The sequence below is a fragment of the Dasypus novemcinctus genome, chromosome 17, assembly GCF_030445035.2.
Source record: "Dasypus novemcinctus isolate mDasNov1 chromosome 17, mDasNov1.1.hap2, whole genome shotgun sequence".
Lineage (NCBI taxonomy): Eukaryota > Metazoa > Chordata > Mammalia > Cingulata > Dasypodidae > Dasypus > Dasypus novemcinctus.
Genome location: NC_080689.1, coordinates 40,941,065 through 40,962,033, shown reverse-complemented (window position 1 = coordinate 40,962,033; position 20,969 = coordinate 40,941,065). Strand labels below are relative to the sequence as shown.

Below are 20,969 nucleotides of genomic sequence, written 5' to 3'. Positions count from 1 at the left end.
AACATCTCAACAGAGAATCAGTAAGGAAGCAAAAACTTTAAATAATGCATGAAAGGAACTGGACCATATATATATATGGTCACACAGAACACTATGTATATACATTTAATAGATATATACAGGACACCACACCCAAGTACAGCAGGATATACATTCTTCTCAAGTACACATGGATCATTCTCCAAGATAGACCATGTGCTAGACCACAAAGAAAGTCTCAATGAATTCAGAAAAATTGGAATCATACAAAATAATTTCTCTGACCACTCTGGAATGAAGTTGGAAATCTGCAAGGGCCAGAGAATCAGGATAGGCACAAAGATAAGGAAGTTAAGCAACACCTTCTTAGACAAACAGTGGGTCAAGGAGGAAATCTCAAAAGAAATCAGTAACTTCCTTGAAACTAATGAAAATGACAACACAACATATCAAAATTTATGAGATGCAGCAAAAGTTGTACTGAGAAGAAAATTCATAGCATAAATGAATGTATCAGAAAAGAAGAAAGAGCTAAAAGCAAAGATCTAACTGCACACTTGGAGGAATTAGTAAAAAAAAAAACAACTAACTAACCTCAAAGGATGAAGAAGGAAAGAAATAACAAAGATCAGAGCAGAACTAAATGAAATAGAAAATAAGAAAGCACTCAAAAAAATAAACAAAATAAAGACCTGGTTCTTTGAGAAGATCAATAAAATTGAGAAACCCTTAGCTAGACTAACAAATTAAAAAAGAGAGAATATGCAAATAAACATAATAAGAAATGAGAAAAATAAATAATATTATAAGAGGATACTTTGAAAAAAGTATATGCCAAAAGAAGGACAATTTAGAGGAAGTGGACAAATTCCTAGAAACACATAAGCAGTCTACATGGACAAAAGAAGAAACTGATGATCTCAACAAACCAATCACAAGTAAAGAGATAGAATCAGTCATTAAAAATCTCCCAACTAAGAAGAGCCCAGGCCCAGACAGCTTCACAGGTGAATTCTACCAAACATTCTGAAAGAACTAACACCAGTCTTGCTTAAACTCTTCCAAAAAAAAAAATCAAAATAAAAGGAACATTGCCTAACTCATTTTATAATACCAACATCACCCTAATACCAAAGCTAAACAAAGACACCACAAGAAAAGAAAATTACAGACCAATCTCTATAATGAATCAGATGCTAAAATCCTCAAGAAAATACTTACTAATTGTATTCAACAACATATCAAGCAAATTATACATGATGACCAATTGGGTTACATCCCTGGTATGCAAGAATACTTCAACAAAAGAAAATCAATCAGTGTAAGACACCACATAAACAGATTGAAAAAAATCACGTGATTATATCTACAGATGCAGAAAAAAAAATTGACAAAATATAGCATCCTTTCCTGATTTAAAAAAAAAACTGCAAAAGATAGGAATAGAGAGAAATTTTCTGAATATAATAAAGAGTATATATGAAAAACTCACAGCTAACATTATTTACAATGCTGAAATCCTAAAATCTTTCCTTCTAAGTTCAGGAACAAGACAAAGATGCCCACTATCACCCCTCCTATTTAACATTGTTAGAATTACTAGAGCACTGAGACAAGAAACAGATACAAAAGTCTTCCAAATTGGAAAGGAAGGAGTCAAAATTTTACTATTGGAGGCTGACATAGCCCTATACATAAAAAGCCCTGAGAAATCTATAGGAAAGCTTCTAGAACTTATAAATGAGTTCAGTAAAGTCAAAGGTTATAAGACCAATGTGCGAAAATCAGTAGCATTTCTGTATACCAATAAATAGCAATCTGAGAAGGAAATCAAGAAAAAATACCATTTAAATAGTAAATAAAATATCAAATATCTAGGAATAAATTTAACTAAAATGTAGAAGACTTATACACAGAAAACTACACAACACTGCTAAAGGAAATCAAAGATGACTTAAATAAATGGAAGAATATTTCCTCTTCATGGATAGGAAGACTAAATATCACTAAGATGTCTATCCTACTCAAACTGATCTACAGATTTAAGTCAATCCCAGTAAAAATCAACACAGTATTTTTAAAAGAGTGGGAAAAACTAACTATGAAATTTATTTGGAAGGGAAAGAGACCCCAAATAGCCAAAGACATATTGAAAAGAAAAATGAAATTGGAGGAATCACACTACCTGACTTTAAAACACCCTACAAAGCTATAGTGATCAAAATGGCATGGTAGAGCTGCCCAGCACGAAGGAGGGAGCAGCCTGCCGAGGAATGGCGCTGCCCACACTTCCCGTGCCGCTGATGACAACAGAAGCGGACAAAGAAACAAGACTCAGCAAAAAGACACAGAAGACAGACAACTGGGGGAGGGGAGGGGAATTAAATAAATAAAAATAAATCTTAAAAAAAAATGGCATGGTATTGGTACAAGGATAGAAATACTGACAAATGGAAATGAATTAAGACTTTGGATATAGATCCTCCCATATACAGTCATCTGATATTCAACAAGGCCACCAAACCCATTCAACTGGGAGAGAATGGTGCTTGGAGATCATCATACATCAAATGGTGCTTGGAGAATTGGATATCCATATGCAAATGAATGATAGAGGAATATCATTTCAAACCTTATAAAAAATCAACTCAAGATGCATCAAAGATCTAAATATAAGAGCCAAGACCATAAAGACCTTGGAAGACAATGTAGGGAACCATCTACAGGACCTTGTAATAAGAAATGGCTTCATGAACTTTACACCCAAAGCACAAGCAATGAAAGAAAAAAATAAATAAATGGGACCTCATCAAAATTAAAGCCTTTTGCACCTCAAAGGAGTTTATCAAGAAAGTGAAAAGACAGCCTACCCAATGGGAGAAAATATTTGGTAGCCATATATCTGATCGGAGCCTAATATTCAGCATATAAAAACAAATCCTATATCTCAAAAATAAAAAGGCAAACAGCCATTTAAAAAATGGGCAAGAGATTTGAACAGATGCTTCTCCAAAGAAGAAATACAAATGGCTAAAAGGCACATGAAAAGATGTTCAATAGCACTAGCTATTAGGGAAATGCAAATCAAAACTACAATGAGATACCATCTTACACTCATTAGGCAGCTATTGAAAAAACAGAGGAATACAAGTATTGGAGAGGATGTGAAGGAATAGGAACTCTCATCCACTGTTGGTGGGAATGTAGAAGGATCCAGTCACTGTAGAGGACAGTTCGGCAGTTCATCAAAAAACTAGCTATAGATTCACCATATGACCCAGCAATTCCACTGCTCGGTATATACCCCAAAGAACTGAAAACAAGGACATGAACTGATATATGCACAGCAATGTTCATAGCAACATTATTCACTATTGCCAAAAGTTGAAATCAACCCAAATGCCCATCAACAGATGAGTGGATAAGCAAAATATGATATATACATTCAGTTCAATTTTGCTCAGCTGTAAGAAGGAATGCAGTACTAACACATGTGGTAACATGGATGAATCTTGAGGACCTTATTTGAGTGAAGCAAGCCAGGCATTGAAGGACAAATACTACATGACCTCTTTGATATGAATTAAGAAAATGAAAATGTCTTAGAGAGCTAGAGACTGGAAGATAGGCTTACAGAAAATAGGGGTGGGGGGGGAGAGGAAGGTTGTGAGCCAATGCCCACACAGGTAAAATCTATGATAAAGTGCAGGTAAGTAGTTGTGCAGTGAAGGGATAATATGGGAGCTTAGGGATACTAATGGGTTGGGTTTTGCTAGCAGACTTGAGGGGAGCTAGGATTGGGAGGATGGCTCAGATGGTCCAAAGGGTAGCAGGTGAACATGGGAGATTGTCAGGTATGTGGTTGAAACTACAATGTTGAGAAACTCTTTAGAAAATGTAATAAGGAAGGGTTACTGGTTTAAGGTGTTTGATGGGGGACTTCTGGCACAATGTGCACCTGAGACAGGCTTTTAGAGAGTGTATGTGAACTCATGTCATAGTTTGTTATATCAGTGGATGGTGACACATACAATGAGCAGGAAAGTGTTACACCCCCATCCTGGGGAGACCAGATGTTCTCAAACAAAGGGGAGGGTGTTTCTCAAGATCATGGGTGGCTCCCAAAGGGGGAGGACAGACTAGTGTGTCAAGCCCTTAGCATTGCTGCAAGTATCTATGAATCTTGTCCTTCAAGTAGTGAAGTTTGGTTGTCACTGTGGGTCCTGAGGGGAGGGGGAGAGAGGAATAGAATAGAAGGAAGAGGGGGCAAGGGTGGGCAATGAAAGTGTTCTGCATGATCCTGCAATGATGGATACAGGCCATGTTAAATTTCACTAAAAATTTATAAAAGTATATTGTCTAAAATGTAAACCACAGTGTAAACCATAAAGTAACCAAAAATTTATAAAAGTATCCAGTCTAAAATGTAAACCATAATGTAAATCATAATGGAACCTTGGTTAGTAGCTATGTTTCAATATCTGTACATCAGTTGCAGCAAATGTAACATCCATATGTAAAAAGATCATTGCTGAGGAAGGGGAATAGGGTTTGATGTTGGGTATATGGGAGTCCCCTATATTCTATATGTGACTTTATTGTGACCTAAAACATTTTTGAAGACATAATAAAAAAAAAAAAAAGGACACAGACACTGAGGAAGAAATGGAAGAGATTGCCTTGCTACAGTACATACAGGGCAATACCTATTACAGTGAGGAAAGGCAAAATATTTAAAAAAAATTATGATATTTTTCATTTTTTAATACCTCAATTTATTTTTTACTTTATTTTAGTTCTTCTAAATTATTATGTAATCTATTTCTAATCTTTAAATATCTTATTATTTCATTTTCCTATTAATTGAATTTGGCAATATATTAGACTTAATTTTTAAAGAAGTTTTTGGATCATAGAGGGGTTCAACTATGGCAAGGGAGGAGCACTGATGTGGGGTGTCATTGATAGGGGATGTATGGGTGGGAGGTAGTACTCCAGGGCACATATATAGGGTATATAGATATGTTCGGATGTTTTTTTGGTACTGACATAGTGGGTAGAGTTTCACAAAACAACTGAGAGAGTGCTGAGCTCCCATTGCAGGGAACTATATTGCACTCTCCAATGGAGCAGCAACAATCCCCCAAGTGCAAGGCCAAAGCCCAGTGAAGAAGGATGGTCCAATGATGGGCCCTTGATACTGATGACTATGCTTATGAGCCTGTGTGCTTGAAATTTCAACTTGGTCTAGAGCTGAAAGGTGCCTGAGAGTTACCTCCTAAGAGCCTCCATGTTGCTCAAATGTGGTCTCTCTCTAAACCAAACTCATCAAGTAAATGCATTATCTTCCCCCCAGTGTGGGGCATGACTCCTGGGATGAGCCTCCCTGGTGCTGAGGGATTACTACCAAGCACCAGCTGGTGATGCAACTAGAAAAAGACCTTGACTAAAAGAGGGAAATGGTAAAAACAAATGAGTTTACACAGCTAAGAGACTTCAAAATGAGTTGGAAGGTCATCAGAGGGGTTGTGCTTATGCACATCTCAGCAGGATCTCAGAGACAGCCAAAGTAGATACTACCCCAAGTAGTGGTTCTGAGGGCTATAGAGAAACACAGGTCTTATGGTCATGACAGATGGCTCTGGAGTTCAGTGCCTGCCAATGGGCCCTACTTTGGAACTTGTGCTCCTGAGTGTGATGGAGTTGGACTCAATGTGACGTCTCTACACATGCTTCTTCTGTCACTTTTACTGAACCTGTTGTTGGCTCTAGGGTTGGTGTATGCTCAGTAGAGTTGAATCTCTGGGCTGTCCATGTGCTAGCTGGGCCCTGAGCCTCAGCAGAGTTGCAAAACCTACTCTCCTGTTCCTTGAACTTAGCCAGGTCAGTTAACACAGAGGTGAAGATGGTCAACCACCACTCAGGGACCTGAGAGAGTCTTGAACTGCGAGCAGGAGAATCCCATCCATCAGCCACGTGGGATCTAAGACCACTCTTGATTTAGAGGTGGAGTGAGCATCACCATCTCAGGGTCCTCAGGATGGAGGAATAAAATATGGATTAGAGTGAACTTACTGTATTCCACTATAAAATTATTGTTACTTTACCAATGGAAGAAATTATATCATTCATGTGGAGAAAGTGACCAAGCGAGTTGCTGAGGGCAGAGAGAGAGAAGAAGAGGTGTGATATGGGGGCTTTTTTGGGACTTGGAGTTGTCCTGAATGATATTGCAGGGACAGACACAGGACATTATATATCCTGCAATAACCCACTGAATGGACTGGGAAAGAGTATAAACTACAATGTAAACTATAATTCATGATGTGTAGCAGTGCTCCACAATGTATCCATCAAATGCAATGAATGTGCCACACTGATGAAAGAGGTTGCCGATATGGGAGGAGTGGGGGTGGCAGTGGGAAGTGGGGATATGTGGGAACATCTTGGATTTATTAATGTAACATTTTCTGTGATCTATGTATCTTTAAAAAGAGATAATTAAAAATGAAAAAAAAAAGAACTAGAGGAAATCAGGAAAATGATTTGTGACTATGATGAACATATCACTTTAAAAAAAATTTTTTTATTTCTCTCCCCTTCCCCCCCCCCCACAGGAGTCTGCTTTCTGTGTCCATTCACTGTGTGTTCTTGTGTCCACCTGTATTCTTACCAGAGGCACCCAGAATCCATGTCTCATTTTGTTGCGTGATCTTGCTGTGTCAGCTCTCCATGTGTGCAGACCTGCCACACCTGGGCAAGCTGTGCTTTCTTCATGCAGGGCAGGTCTCCTTCCAGGGCACACTCCATGCACATAGGGCTCCCCTATGAGGGGGACAGCCCTGTGTGGCATGGAACTCCTTGTGTGCATCAGCACTGCTCGTGGGTCAGCTCACCACATGGGTCAGGAGGCCCTGGGTTTGAACCTTGGACCTATCACTAGAGAGAAGGAAATTAGAAGGCCACAGTAACAGAAATAAAAAAATTCCGTACAGATGTTCAATAGCAGATTAGAGCTGCCAAAAGGGAGAATCAGAGAACTTGATTTTAAAACAACTGAAATTATTCAGTCAGAGGAACAGAAAGAAGATTGTATGAAAGTGAACAGATTCTGAGGTACCTGAGGACACCATTAAGCATTCCAATACATGCAATGTAAAATTCTCAGGATAATAAAGAGAGAAAGGGGCAGAGAGTCTATTCAAAGAAATAATGGCTGAAAACTTCCAAAATTAACAAAAGACACAACTATACACATCTCAGACACTCAATGAACTCCAAACAGGGTAAACCCAAATAGACCCACACCACACCATGTTATAAGCATACTGTTGCATGCCAAAGATAATGAGAAAATCCTGAAAGCTGCAAGAGAGAAGTATCATATACAAGGGAGCCTCACTAAGATTTAGTGCCAATTTCTCACCAGAAACCATGTAGGAAAGATGGCAATGGGATGACATATTTAAGGAGTTGAAAGCAAAAATTTGCCAGCCAAGAATTCTATATCTAGTAAAACTGTTTTCCAAAAATGAGGGTGAGATAAAAACATTCCCAGGGAAACAAAAGCTAATGGAGGTCTTCACCAGTATAGTAACCCTATAAGAGAAGATACAGGAGTTCTGCAGGTTGAAAGGGAAGGACAATAGATTGAAACTACATAAAGAAAGATCTCTGGTAAAGTTAAAGTTTAATGTGTTTGGGTTTTAAACTCCAGTTTATATTTTCTACAAGATCTAAAAGGCAATGCATAAAATGTAATGGTAAATCAGTGGGTTTGGATTCATAATATATAAACATTAGGTTTGTGACAAAACTATATAAAGGCAGGGGCAGAGGGTAATAGGAACTTCGTTGGTATATACTTTTGAAGTTAAATTTGTATCAAAGCAAAAAGGATTGTTATACATTTAGTATGTTAAATTAAACTGTCATGGTGACTACAAAGAAAATAACAGAGAATATGCAAGCTCAGAAAGATAGAGATTATAGTACAGGTTACCAGAGGTCAAGGAAAAGGGGATGGGGAGTTAATGCCTAATAGGTTTAAGGTTTCTGTTTAAGGATACGGGAAAGTTTTAATTATGGAAGGTGATGATGGTACCACACTATTTTGTATGTGATTAATCCCATAGATTGGTATGCTTCAGAGTTGTAGAAGTGAGAAAGTTTATGTCGCATATATGTTCTCACAATTAAAAGAGAAAGGAAGAAAAGAAGGGAGAGGAGGAAGAAAGAAAACCTAAGAGAAGATCTTTGTGAATTTGGACAAAAAATATTTCTCAAACATGATATAAAAATTCCCATTCAAGAAGGAAAACAATAAATTTTAAACAGGTAAAAAATGAAGAACTTATTTCATCCAAAGATCTCATTAAAGGATTAAAAAGGCAACCTACAAAGTGGAAGAAAATATTTCCAATATGTATGTTTGTTTTAAACATTCTTATATATAGAATTAAAGTTATCATATTAATCAATAAAAAAGAAATAAATCTAACAGAAGACTGGGCAAAAGACTTCAATCAACATTTTTCACTATTTAGAGAATAGATAGAAGATACTGCCTGCTGCCATTGACTTATAAATACAAAACAGTTAAAGATGGCACTTAAACTCCTCATCATCTGGCACTATTTTGTATGAACTATACAGTGTGCTTACCCTATACAAGTAGATAGTTTTTTAAGCTATTAATCTTAGTTACTCCTTACTTAATATGCTTGTTTTATTCCCTGACTTTGTCTTCTGTACCTCCCATTTTTCTGAAATGTCTTAACATTTTGCTTCCTTTTTGCACACAATAAATTTTAAAATAAAGGAAACTAGCATTCATAAAACCATTATTATTTACCTCATGTGATATGATTTGGATCATCCCAATTGTAAAATTGAGAAACAAATAGCCTTGAAGGTTCATTAATTTGCCCCACTGTTGTAGGAAGTAAGGTATAAATCTAGGTCCTCTTGACTCTAAGAACCTTGCAAAACTGAGGTTTCAACTCTACCTTAGAGCATAACAGGTATATATATTTATGTTTAATGAAAGTGTTCACTCTGTTAAACAATTTACATACATTATCTCTTTAATTTTCATGCAAAAAATTATGAAATAAGTTCAAATATTTTCCCCTTACACATACAAAGAACTGGGGCACTTAACCAGTCACTTATTATACAGATGGAGCTGCAATTTTCAGTCCTTGCAATTCTAACTCTAAAATGCATTCTCTTATCCAGTATATTAATTCTAGTACTGAGGGCCTTATATTGAAGGTCAGAGAGAGAGAGAGAGAGAGAGAGAGAGAGAGAGAGAGAGAAAACTAGAGGGAACATCCGGAAGCTGAACTTCAATGAAACTTCAAAGAGAAGAGAGATGCCAGGAGAGGTTGCTGACGTTAACTGTGTACATAGTCATGTGACAGAAAAGCCAAGGACCAAGGATCACTGGCAGCCATAGGCTTCTGGGAGAAAGCATTGCCTTGATGACACCGTGATTTTGTACTTCTCCTAGCTCCTAAACCATGAGCCAATAAATTCTCATTGCTTAAGCCAGTCCATTGTATGGTATTTGTTTTGACTGCTAAAAATGGAGACAGGAGTTATGGGGGTGGAATGGAAGGTATTTTTAAGACCAATAAAATATGTGGGTTTAGGGGAGAAGAGGCAAAAACTAATGTCATGGATACCATATTATTTTAAAAACTAGTAATTTGAATAGTGTGTTGGTGACAATAAGATGTGCAATTGTTTTAAATAATGGGAAGCAAAAGAAATGAGTCTGCCTAAATAGCCATAAAATATAACAGATATTATTGCCAAAAGGAGAAAAAAATGCTAATAAATATTGGCTTTTTCTTTTAACTGTTCTTGAGTAGATCTCTTCAACAACTAATATGTAAGAATATAAAATTGTAAAAAGAAAGAACAGATTATAAAACAATATAACATTATCCTTGTAGACTGTTTTAAACCAAGCAAAATGGTTAACCTAAGAAAATACATCAAATCCAGCTTCTCCAGGGTGAGATGATAAAGCAGATCAAGACATGTTTGTAAAGATAAGATTGGCCTTAAAAAGACTAGAGCTGTGCTCAAGGGAGATTTCTGTTACTCTGACATTGACCAGCATATAAATGGCTAAAATAGCTAAGAATGGGGACTTTCAGATGCAAAGAATGAATTATTTCCATGCAGGAATGCATAAATGAGTTAAGGAGATGGGTTTAAAATAAACCAATGAAATCCCAATCAGGCTCAGTTTTAGTGAGGAAAACAGATATATGTTGCCTCTTTCATGCCCTGAATTATGATTCATTGGAGCATTCGTGTATTCTCTCAGTTCAAATACATTTGAAATACATTTATAAATGCTGACCCTCTTAGTTCAAAACTTTTTATGCAAAATCCTCAGGATTTGAAATTTCTTTTTTGTTTTAGGCTTACTTATGTTTGATCACTGTAATTTGAAGAAACTAGTGTTGTTGCTCTTTTTCCCTCTAAATCATCAACTTCTCTAGGATTCTGTATCAAATGCTGTATTGAGTAAAGCAAAAAACGAATCCATTTAAGGAATATTTTATATGTCTATTTTAGAATAAGAAATGATGAATTGGCCTCTGGTTTTGTATAAACTTGAGTTAATCAAATGTAAGCCATTAAAAAACTTGGGCCCACTGTCATACTTTGGGCTTCCATTTTTATACCTCATATCAAGGATGTGTGGACAAGATTTTTAAAAAAGAAAAACAAACTTAAATTGTAAGAATTGGTTGAACTTCCTTTTTAATCATGAATAAGAACTTATTTGGGGGTAATATGCACTGTTCAATATCTGGATTTTCCAGTCTCCTTTGCAGATAGGTGTTGCCTTATGAAAGAGTTTAGCAAGTGAAATACAAGCCGAAGTTATTAGGCAGGATGTTTAAGCAATTCTTATTTGTATTTTCTCTCACATTTCAAGAAACTTAATTCCTGCCAGAGAAGATACCTTAGAGTACAGATTGACAAATTATGGTCCATGAGTCATGTCTGAACAGGGACCTGGTTTTGTGAATAAAGTTATCCTAGAACCTCAGTGCAGCAATTCCTTTAGATATATCTATGGTTGCCTTCAGGCTACAAAGGCAGAATTGCATAGTCGTGGCAAAGATCATATGGTTGGAAAGCCTAATTTATATACTATCCTCACCTTTATAAAAGCAAGTTTACTGACCCCAGCCCTAGAGAAACAATCATATTCAAACACATGGAGAAATGTTTATGGGTGGTTATTACAACAAAATTTGTACTACCTAAACCAACAGACAAGCAAAAAACAAAGAAAGCGGATACAGAACTTAAATATCTATAAAAAAGAGAAATGGGAACTAAACTATGGCTTATTAATGGAACTTGAGAGATAAAATGACCAAACAGGAGCTACACGTATTTTAAAGGGATAATTCTTTTTTATTTTTTTATTTTTTAATTTAATCCCCCCCTTCCCCCGGTTGTCTGTTCTCTGTGTCTATTTGCTGCATCTTGTTTCTTTTGTCTGCTTCTGTTGTCGTCAGCAGCACGGGAAGTGTGGGTGGTGCCATTCCTGGGCAGGCTGCACTTTCTTTCGCACTGGGCAGCTCTCCTTATGGGCGCACTCCCTGCGCGTGGGGCTTCCCTACGCGGGGGACACCCCTGCATGGCAGGGCACTCCTTGCGTGCATCAGCACTGCGCATGGGCCAGCTCCACACCGGTCAAGGAGGCCCTGGGTTTGAACCGTGGACCTCCCATGTGGTAGACGGACGCCCTAACCACTGGGCCAAGTCCGTTTCCCAGAGGGTTAATTCTTGATGTATATTGTTAAAAGGGTAAAAAAGAAAAGAAAATCAGGAAAAGAGCACAGTATGAAACAATGTATGCACAGTCTAAAGTCTTCAAAATAGTCTAGATTTTATGTGCGTATGCACATGTACATAGGTGGTAAAAGTGTAAATATATAAATATATACCTATTGTATCTGAAGAGAAAGGGGAGGGATTGGGTTGGGGAGGAAGACAAAGTAAGTATAAGTTGCATATGTAATATTTTATTTATGTAAAAATAAAATACAAATACAGTAGAATGTTAATGTTTTTAAAATCTAAGTGGTAGGCACATGGGAATTTATTATAATATTCTTTGGATATTTTGTGTATTTCAAATATTTTATAAGTCAAAAAAATATAGAAGAAAACTTTAGAACATGAGGAATATCTGACAAGTAAAATGTTTTATCTGTACAAATATATACTAGTAAAAGCAAATGCAAGGACTTTACCAGTAATTCCTGCCCTGTGCCTAGAGTAGGGATCTATAGAGAAATTCTTGGTGTCTTGTGGTCTATTCAACATGGAGGCCTAGGCTAATATTCTACCCACTTTGCTTCATTTATTAAAGGCAGAAATTATTAAGTCCATGGGTATTTCCAATAACAACTTCTTTTATTTTATTGAAACATAAAAATCAAACATGCATTCTTTTAAAACAAATGATTCTTTAATAAAGGGGTATCTGTAGATATTATTTATTTTGTTTCCTTATTGTGGATATAGAAAGATTTTGCTAAAAAAGAACAGAAAATATGGACAGATCTTTAATGCTATCTGTTATTCCTGGGCAGGGAAAATTAATACAGTCACATTTAATGTTTTAGGTCATATAATCATCAAAATAAGTTTTGAAAACTATGGACCTTCTCACAAGTTTTTAAATTTTCATGTAATTAAAAAATATATATTTATTGACAAATGACTTTAACAGACTTTTTAATTTTTGAGGTACTGGGGCCGAGAATTGAAACTGGGGCCTCGTTTGTGGGAAGCCAGAGCTCAACCACAGGGCCATATTGGCTTCTCTGAGTTTGTTTTTTAGTTTGTTTGCTTGTTGTTTGTTTTTTGTTTTTAGGAGGCACCAGGAAACGAACCTGGGACCTCCCATGTGGGAAGTAGGTGCTCAGCCACTTGAGTCACACCCAATTCCCCCATGTAATTTTAAAAATCATTGTCTTAAATATTTTCAGAATATGTTTTCTGGAGCCAGTAAATTCTGTGGTTGCTGAGTTTTATTTTATGGCTTTTCAGTATATGCAGATGCATTTGAAAAGGATTAAAGTCATGTTACTTCAAAGCCTTGATTTATTTTGTTAAATATTTGCATTAGAAAATTAATTTCTTTAAAATTTATAGTCGTGTGGTGAGGAATTGACATTGCTCTTTCATTGTTAGGAAATATCTACCTAACCTAAAACCTTTATTTTCTGAATTTGGTTTATACAGTGTCTTAGCACTTGTTGAAAATAGAATTTATTGAACTAAGAAATAGGGTATTATATTTCAGATATAAATAAATGATAGAACTAACGGAGGAGTATTAAAACTGCAAGTGAGACCCTTTGCTATATTCAACACATTATTGTAAAAGGGCTATGCTGCACACTTCCACAGTACTTTATTTTTATGAATCATAAAAAAGAAGCTGCTACTGTTTAAAAGTTGTTTAGAAAAGCAAAAATAGTGGCAGAACCAATTCAGTTGCTTTTAGAAAATTTAGGAATATGACAAATATAATAATTTGGTTAAAAATACAGTTAATTGAACCTTGGCACATAAAAATTGGGAACTAAGTTAAATTAGTGCTTTCTTTGAAGAGGTGGTACTACAGATAAATAGAACAAAATAGTGTTTTTTTCTGTTTGAATCTTGACTACACCAGTCATTATATAAGAGTGTGATCATGGACAAGTCACTTAATTTCTCTAATTCTTGATTTCTCAGGCCTGTCATGGAAAAAATTTAAAGCAAACAAGACTAGGCATCTTGGCCACAAAGGAAGTACTATCCAGCACAGGCACATGGAGCTTCAAGAGAAAAGTTGTTTATACCACAAGGTTGGTATAAACCCTTAGTATTAGCTGGCTTACATATTTGTAGCTTGACCAGTATCTTTCAGGTGAAAAGTGTTTGACTTATCATCATACAGAGTTAACTCCAAATTCCAAATTAGAATTACCTGGTACCTGATCAAGCTATTATAATAATTGGTTATTTTTCTAGGATATGTGAATACTAGTAAAATCACTGGCTTATTTAAGGTCATTTGTCCATTCAGGTGTAAGTAGAAATGCCATAAGCTATAGTTTCCTGTGGTCTCTTTTGATAATGCCAGAATTGCCCAAAGATTTTTATCATGGGTTTCTAGGTAATAGGTGGCATAATTAGCAGTTACTAAGACTGAGGGAAGTGATTACTGCTTGGGATAATCCAAAAATGGCTTTAGAATGAGTATGCTCTGACCTAACAATTATAATATGAAGGGAAGAAAAGAGGAAAAGGTCATTATGGGTAGACAACAACCAGAGGTCTATCAAAAACAAGAACAATTATAAACAAGAAGATAAGAAATAAAAGAGGCATTAGGAGTATGGCAGACTCAGATCTGATGGCTTGGTTAAAAGCTGTCTACTCTCTGTGGTCATCTGTGATCATCTGCTTATTCAAAAGATCTTTGGTCAGTTGTTTGTTCCTAAAGATTGGATGCTTCTAGAGATCTCTGAGAATCCTCAGGTTCACATCCTCTTTTGGAGTAGCCTTCCAGTTTGTGAAATTTTGAATTGTTTCTTCAGTTGTGGAACAGGAATCCAAGAATTGACTCCCTGGAATTGCACTGCTATGTTTGTTGTTGATAGTATCTGATAAAGTCTCTTTTAACAATATTCAAAAGCAATTTTCCTCTAATGATTCTTCCAATATATGGAATCCCTGGTTCAAGATTATGAAGAAGCCATTTAGAACAATATTATGGGGTGGCAGCCTTAAACTGTTGATAATAGGACTGGGTACAGAACATGAGTCCCTTGCAGTATTTTACCATGTTTGCATACAGTAAGGCAGAGTCTGGTATTGGAAGTAAAATCCCTAATACGTGGGTCTTCCACTTACCAGTTTATATAGTGATAACCAATGTGTCCCTGAGGGAGTAGATGATATGGCCATAAAGATAATAGGGGTACCTTTGAGCAAGGGACTCAAAGGCTTATTAAAGTTCTGCTCATTTTAATTTAAGGCTGCCATTTGTTCTTTCAAGCTTTGTAGAAGAGTATGGGTGTAAGGATAGTGTCAGTTTTTAATAAGGGGTAATGCCTAACAGAGTTCTTTTATAATGGCTCATGTAGTGTGTGTGCTTTGATCACTTGGTATCCAAGTTGGGATGCTCCAGTTTGAAAACACAAAATCAAGCATTTTTTAGTGACTGTAAGGACTATAGCTTTTACCTAAAGAAATGCTTCAGCCCATCCTGAAAAAAGACATGCCATAACTAAAACTTATTCAGATTTCATTGAGGGTAGAAGCTGATTAAAGTGCATGAGAAGATGTTCAAATTGTTCTTGAGGCTTTAGTTCCTGAGCATGTCCCACTTGTACAGCTTGTCTGGGATTATGTTGTGAAGTGATGACACAAAACCCAAAAATAACTCAGCTGTATTTTAAAGTTTCCCCACCAATATTAATTTAAGATAGTAGCCTATTTGTCCATGATGAGTAGTTTCATGGAGAAATTTAGCAATTACCTGTTTGAAATCATCTGCTGCCACCAAACAACCATCTTGAGAGCACCATAGACTATCAGGGTGAAGGGTATAACCAGATTTTTTCCCACTGTTCTTTTCCAAAATCAGGGACTAAACATTGATATTTTATAATGTTCTTTTTTGAATACCCCTAGAGATTTATCCTTTGATAGAATCATAACCTCCATTAAAGCTACTTGTTTGGCATAATGATCTGTAAGAGCTTTTCCTTTAGCTTTCATGTTATCTCTTTTTACATCGGACTCAATTTTTGTAATAGTCACATCTGCAGGAAGCATCTAAACTTTCCTTCATTTGTCCATTTTTGATGGTGGTTCCAGCAGATATGAGAAAACGTCTTCATTTCCAAAACATCCCCAAATCATGTACCACTCTGAAAGAATACCTGCCAGGTGTTTATATGTTTACTCTCAGGTCTTTGAATAGTTGATAAGCTGTAGTAAGTCCAATGAATTCTGCCATCTGAAATAATTTTACCTGAGGTAGAGGACTATATTTTAAAGGAGAACTTAAGTTAGTGATAGCATATCCTCTTTGATGACCTCTACTCTCAGTGTTGAGGTATGATCCATCAACAAATAATACTAGGCCAGGACCCTAAATAAGGGTTTCAAATAAATCTGAATGAGGTACAGAAAGTTACCTGAGATAAGACAATCATGAGATTCTTCTTACTCTGGTAGGGGAAGAAAGGATTCAGGAAGTTGCAGTAGTGAATATGTGAGGGAGAGAGCAACAGAAATCTCACAAGAGGTTAGTCAAGAGGCGACTGGTGGTGCGGAGTGACTGCGTTGGGGCGCTGAGGTGGCTTGGCGAGATTCGTGGTGTAGCCGTCTTCAATAAAAGGTCAAAATGCAGATCTTCGTAAAAACCCTGACCGGCAAGACCATCACCCTGGAGGTGGAGCCCAGTGACATCATCGAGAACGTGAAGGCCAAGATCCAGGATAAAGAAGGCATCCCTCCTGACCAGCAGAGGCTCATATTCGCCGGCAAGCAGCTGGAAGATGGCGGCACTCTTTCTGATTACAACATCCAGAAAGAGTCCACCCTGCACCTGGTCCTGCGCCTGAGGGGTGGCTGTTAAGTCTTCAGTCTTGCATTCATAGAGGCCCAATGAAGGCCTTACTCTGCTCTATAACCATTTGCTCCAATTTAAGTTTAGAAATTACCAGTTTCAGTAATAGCTGAACCTGTTCAAAATGTTAATAAAGGTTTTGTTGCATGGTAGCATTAAAAAAAAAAAAAGAGGTTAGTCAATTGGATGAAAATGTCATGTGTTCTCAGTCAGTAGTAATGTCTTATTGCATGAGAAACTATGAGTTCAATCAGGGAGGCTAGAGCTAGTTCAGCAAAAATTTTCTTAAGTTTTACAGTGGCAGCTATTGTGCTAAAACAAGGGGGATAAATCATTGCAACTAGGTCAAAGGTGAAAGACTATGGTAAGTGATGGGTTTTTTATGGTTCCCATGAAATTAAGTTAAAACTACAAGTACTTGTCCATTCACACACAAATACAATGAATAGCTTTTTAAAATAAGGGATGACCAGGAAAGGAGGATGTTGAAGAACATATTTTCAGGTTACAGAGGACCTATTCATGTTTTGGCTCCCAAAGGAGAGGATACTTGACTGAAGATTAGTTAATACTTAAAGAGGTATTGTACCCATTGGTGCAATATCCAGTTAACCCCAGAAATCCTCTTAATTGTTTGATCTAAAATAAGTTTGAACTATCTCCAGTCTATCAGAAGAGAGAGTTTTTACTTCTAGAGATAGGTCATGACCTAAATAATGGACTGCAGTGATGGTGAAATTGTAATTTATCTCTTGAAACGTCATGTCCCTTTTCTGTTAGGATTAAGCAAGTAAATGGAATCCTTTTTAAAGGCATCCTTGTTCTCTGAACCAAGTAGGAGATCATCTACACATTGTATCAGTACTGAATCACAAGGGAAATTTAGGTCTTTTAAGTCTTGATTGGTGAGTTGGGAAAGATAGAAGGGAATTCATAGAATCCCTTGGTCATGACTGTCCAAGTATATTGTCCTTCCAGATGAAAGTACAAAAGTACTGACCCACCTGGTCTAAAGGCACATTGGAAGAGTCAGCTCAAAGTTCCATTACAGTGATCAAGTGACTTCAGGAGGAATAGATGACAGCCTAATATTCAAGTTAGGTACTACTAGAAAGTGAAGGATAACAATTTTGTTGATAATCCTGAGGCCTCAAATAAATTAACACCCTCATCTGTTGGATAACAGGAGTTGTTACAAGGTCAGGTACAGGGTATAAGAATACCTTTGGAGATATAGTTTTCAACTTTAGGTATGAATCCTTTCTTTGCTTCTGACTTCAAGTGATTTAGAGGAAGTTTGGATAATGGTTTAGTGGGATCTAATCAAAATCCTCTAATAATTTTTTATGTCAGTAGAATTTTTATCCCCTATTACTGTCAGGTAGAGTGTCAAGATCCTTATCTGCAGTATGCATCAAATATAATGGAGAAGGCAAAGACATATTCAGTGCAGACATAATTTGATTATGAATAAAGGAATTCTCTGGAACTTCGAGACATAATCTCTCTGGTGAGCATTTAATATTATAATTCTATTTGCAAAGTGTGTTGCTTCCTATTGAATTTTTCAGGGGTGGTATCACAGAACAGGAGGGGATATTTTTCAGTGAAGACCCCAAGGGTCACAGATAAAGGTTTGGTGATAGGAGAAATCTGAGAGTCATTATAAATGCCTAAAACCTCTTCTGAGGAAGAGGTTGAGCAAAGGTGGCAGGGTGAATGCATAAAGAGTGGCAACTGTATCTACCAGGATTTGATGAGGATGACCATGTACGTTTATAATTAATTCACCTTGAGAGTTTACAGGTAAGGCAAGATATTGGGTGCCTTCTCCTTCCTTGAAGTACCATCATTCATCTGAATTGAAGGATTTTTCTTTATCTTGGTTTTTCTTTTGTAAGATGACACCATCTTTTACCCAGAATCTCTTCTGCTTGCAATATCTACAAGTGTACTTGTCAGTGGTCAGGTAGTTGGGAAGTGAGCACACCTAGCTGTTTGATCCAGGGGCACATGTTTATTTTGGGTACTGTCTTATTTTTGTTCTACAGACCATTCAAAATGTTCTGTCAGGTATTGTGTTTCAAATAAAGGGCTTATTTCTCATTCTAATTTCCATTTTCTAATTTGTTTCCCTTTTCTGGCAAAAAGGGATGAAAGGGTTACTGTACATGAGCACCTTCTTTAACTTCCAATTGATGTTGAAAGTTATTTTCTAGTTTCTCCCAAAAACCTTCTATAGTGCTGTCTTTTCTCTGTTCACTGATTAAATTATGTTTCAATACCTTTTATTGGAAATGTTTCAGGTATGGAATTTGAAGACTTTGCCCTATTTTTAGGGACTTTTTTAACCCTTGGGTTTTTTTTATAGAAAAAGGAATTAAATAGGTATCTTTTTGGGTCAGTCCAGTCAGCAACTTGGCATCTGAGGTTCCAACCAACATGTGTACAAGTTGATAGATATCATGTGACTCTGGATTATATTTCTCCAAAGGATTCCAAATTCTTCTGTGCATTTTTGCTGGCCTTGTTTGAATTTAGGGAAATCTTTCATTATAGCTCAGATCCAAGGCTTAAACCCTACATTTGCCTACATACCTGGCTCAAGGGAGAGACAGATCTTTAGAGGTAACTGGTATTTTAGGGCTTGGCATTTGGGGAAAGGAAGAGGGTCTGGACAAAAGATAGGGGAAGAATGAGCCTGAAGAGGTGTGGATGAAAAAAGATCAGAAGATTATAGGGTAAGAAGGAGAGCTGAGTATAAGGAGGCACCTGGAGGACAAGATTGGGGAGGATTTACTAGGGAAATTAGCTTAGTTGGGTGCTGCTTAAGTCCATCAAATTGCTCATTAACTTTGACCAAAGAATCTTTCAGTGAAGTAATTTTTATTCAGAATTTCATTTGGAGACCTCTGCATACCGATTTAAAAATGCTGTCAGCCTTGAGAAGCCTTGTTCCCTTTTTTCCCTAAGGCATCTTTCAAATAAACAATTTTGTTCTAGTCAAACACCCCCAGAGTGGCCACTGGGCATCCTTGGTGAATAGACACAAGCATTAGGATGGTAATGTGAGTACATATAAGAAGCAGGAAAACCACTACCAGGTAGCACCAAGCTACTGAGCAATTTTACATAGCTCAGTCAAGCCTCTGGAAGCATTGATCAGCTAGCTTTCACACATTTCACTAGTTTTCATTAACTTTGTAATAATTTGACCCAACATTTAAGTTTTTGCAATTTGTGGACTCTATTTGTTATACCCGGGTCCCTCCACCCACCTCTGGTTTTACCTGCACATATGGTTGTATAATTCCTGTGCCAGGGAAAAGCATTCCTCCTTAAAGCCTACTAAACATCTCCAATTTTTATGCCTCAGAGTTTTTTTCCAAAACCATGGAATCTTGCTCAACTCCAAGCAGGGCAATCTAGGAGTGCAGGAGATTTAATACACAGGGTGAGCTGGCGGGTGGTGGGTGTTTTGGTTTCCCAGACTGCTCAAACAAATACCATGAAATTGGTTAGGTTAAACAATGGGAATTTATTGCACAGTTTTGAGGTCAGGAAAATGATCAAATCAAGACATCACCAAGGCAGGGCTTTCTTCCTGAAAGCTGGCTGCCAGCCATCCTTGGCTCTTCTGTCACATGGCAAGGCACACAGCAGCATCTCCTTGTCTCTCCCTTCTCTTCCGGGTGTCGTTGATTTCAGCTACTTGCTTCCATGGCTTTTCTATGTGTGTGTGAATTTCATTCTCTTATAAAGGAATCTGGTAATAGGATTAAGATCTATCTTGGTTGATGTTGGGCAGATTTAACTGAAGTAACCTCACCAAATGTCCTCCTTACAATGGGCTTACATCCACAGGAATGGATTAAATTTAAGCACACATTTTTCTGGGGGCTCACACACTTTCAGACCACCACAGAGGGGAATGAGTGAATGGGGAACAATTCTGGGCAAGGTTTGTATATAAATGTCTCAGCCTTTTCTCCTTCAGAGTTTTCCTGGTCAGATTAAGCACCGGTTACCTACAAAAGTAACTAGTTCTTTAAAGACAATTTATTTTTTTTTATTGCTTCCTCCTTGTTTTACTCTTTAATCCTCTCACTCCTGCTGCTGGGTATCACCTGCTTAAATAAATTACCTGCTCCCAAGTATTTGTTTCAGGCTCTGATTTGGTGAGAACCTTAATGAAGTTATAACAGGATTAGTGTTATAATAGGTTTTTCTGTATATTTTTGGTACTTGAAAGATTAGCATTAATTACCTAACAATGCTAATTCTGATTACATATTAATTTTACATTACA

At 36.9% G+C, this 20,969-nt stretch overlaps 1 protein-coding gene across 1 annotated transcript; it reads left to right on the top strand.

Annotated features, from left to right (window-relative positions):
* The first annotated feature begins 16,355 nt into the window (after positions 1-16,355).
* On the top strand, positions 16,356-16,823 carry LOC101432237 (ubiquitin). The gene has a single exon (XM_004458763.4). The coding sequence runs from the start codon at positions 16,436-16,438 to the stop codon at positions 16,667-16,669; it is 234 nt and encodes a 77-aa protein (XP_004458820.1). The 5' UTR covers positions 16,356-16,435; the 3' UTR covers positions 16,670-16,823.
* Positions 16,824-20,969: the final 4,146 nt, after the last annotated feature.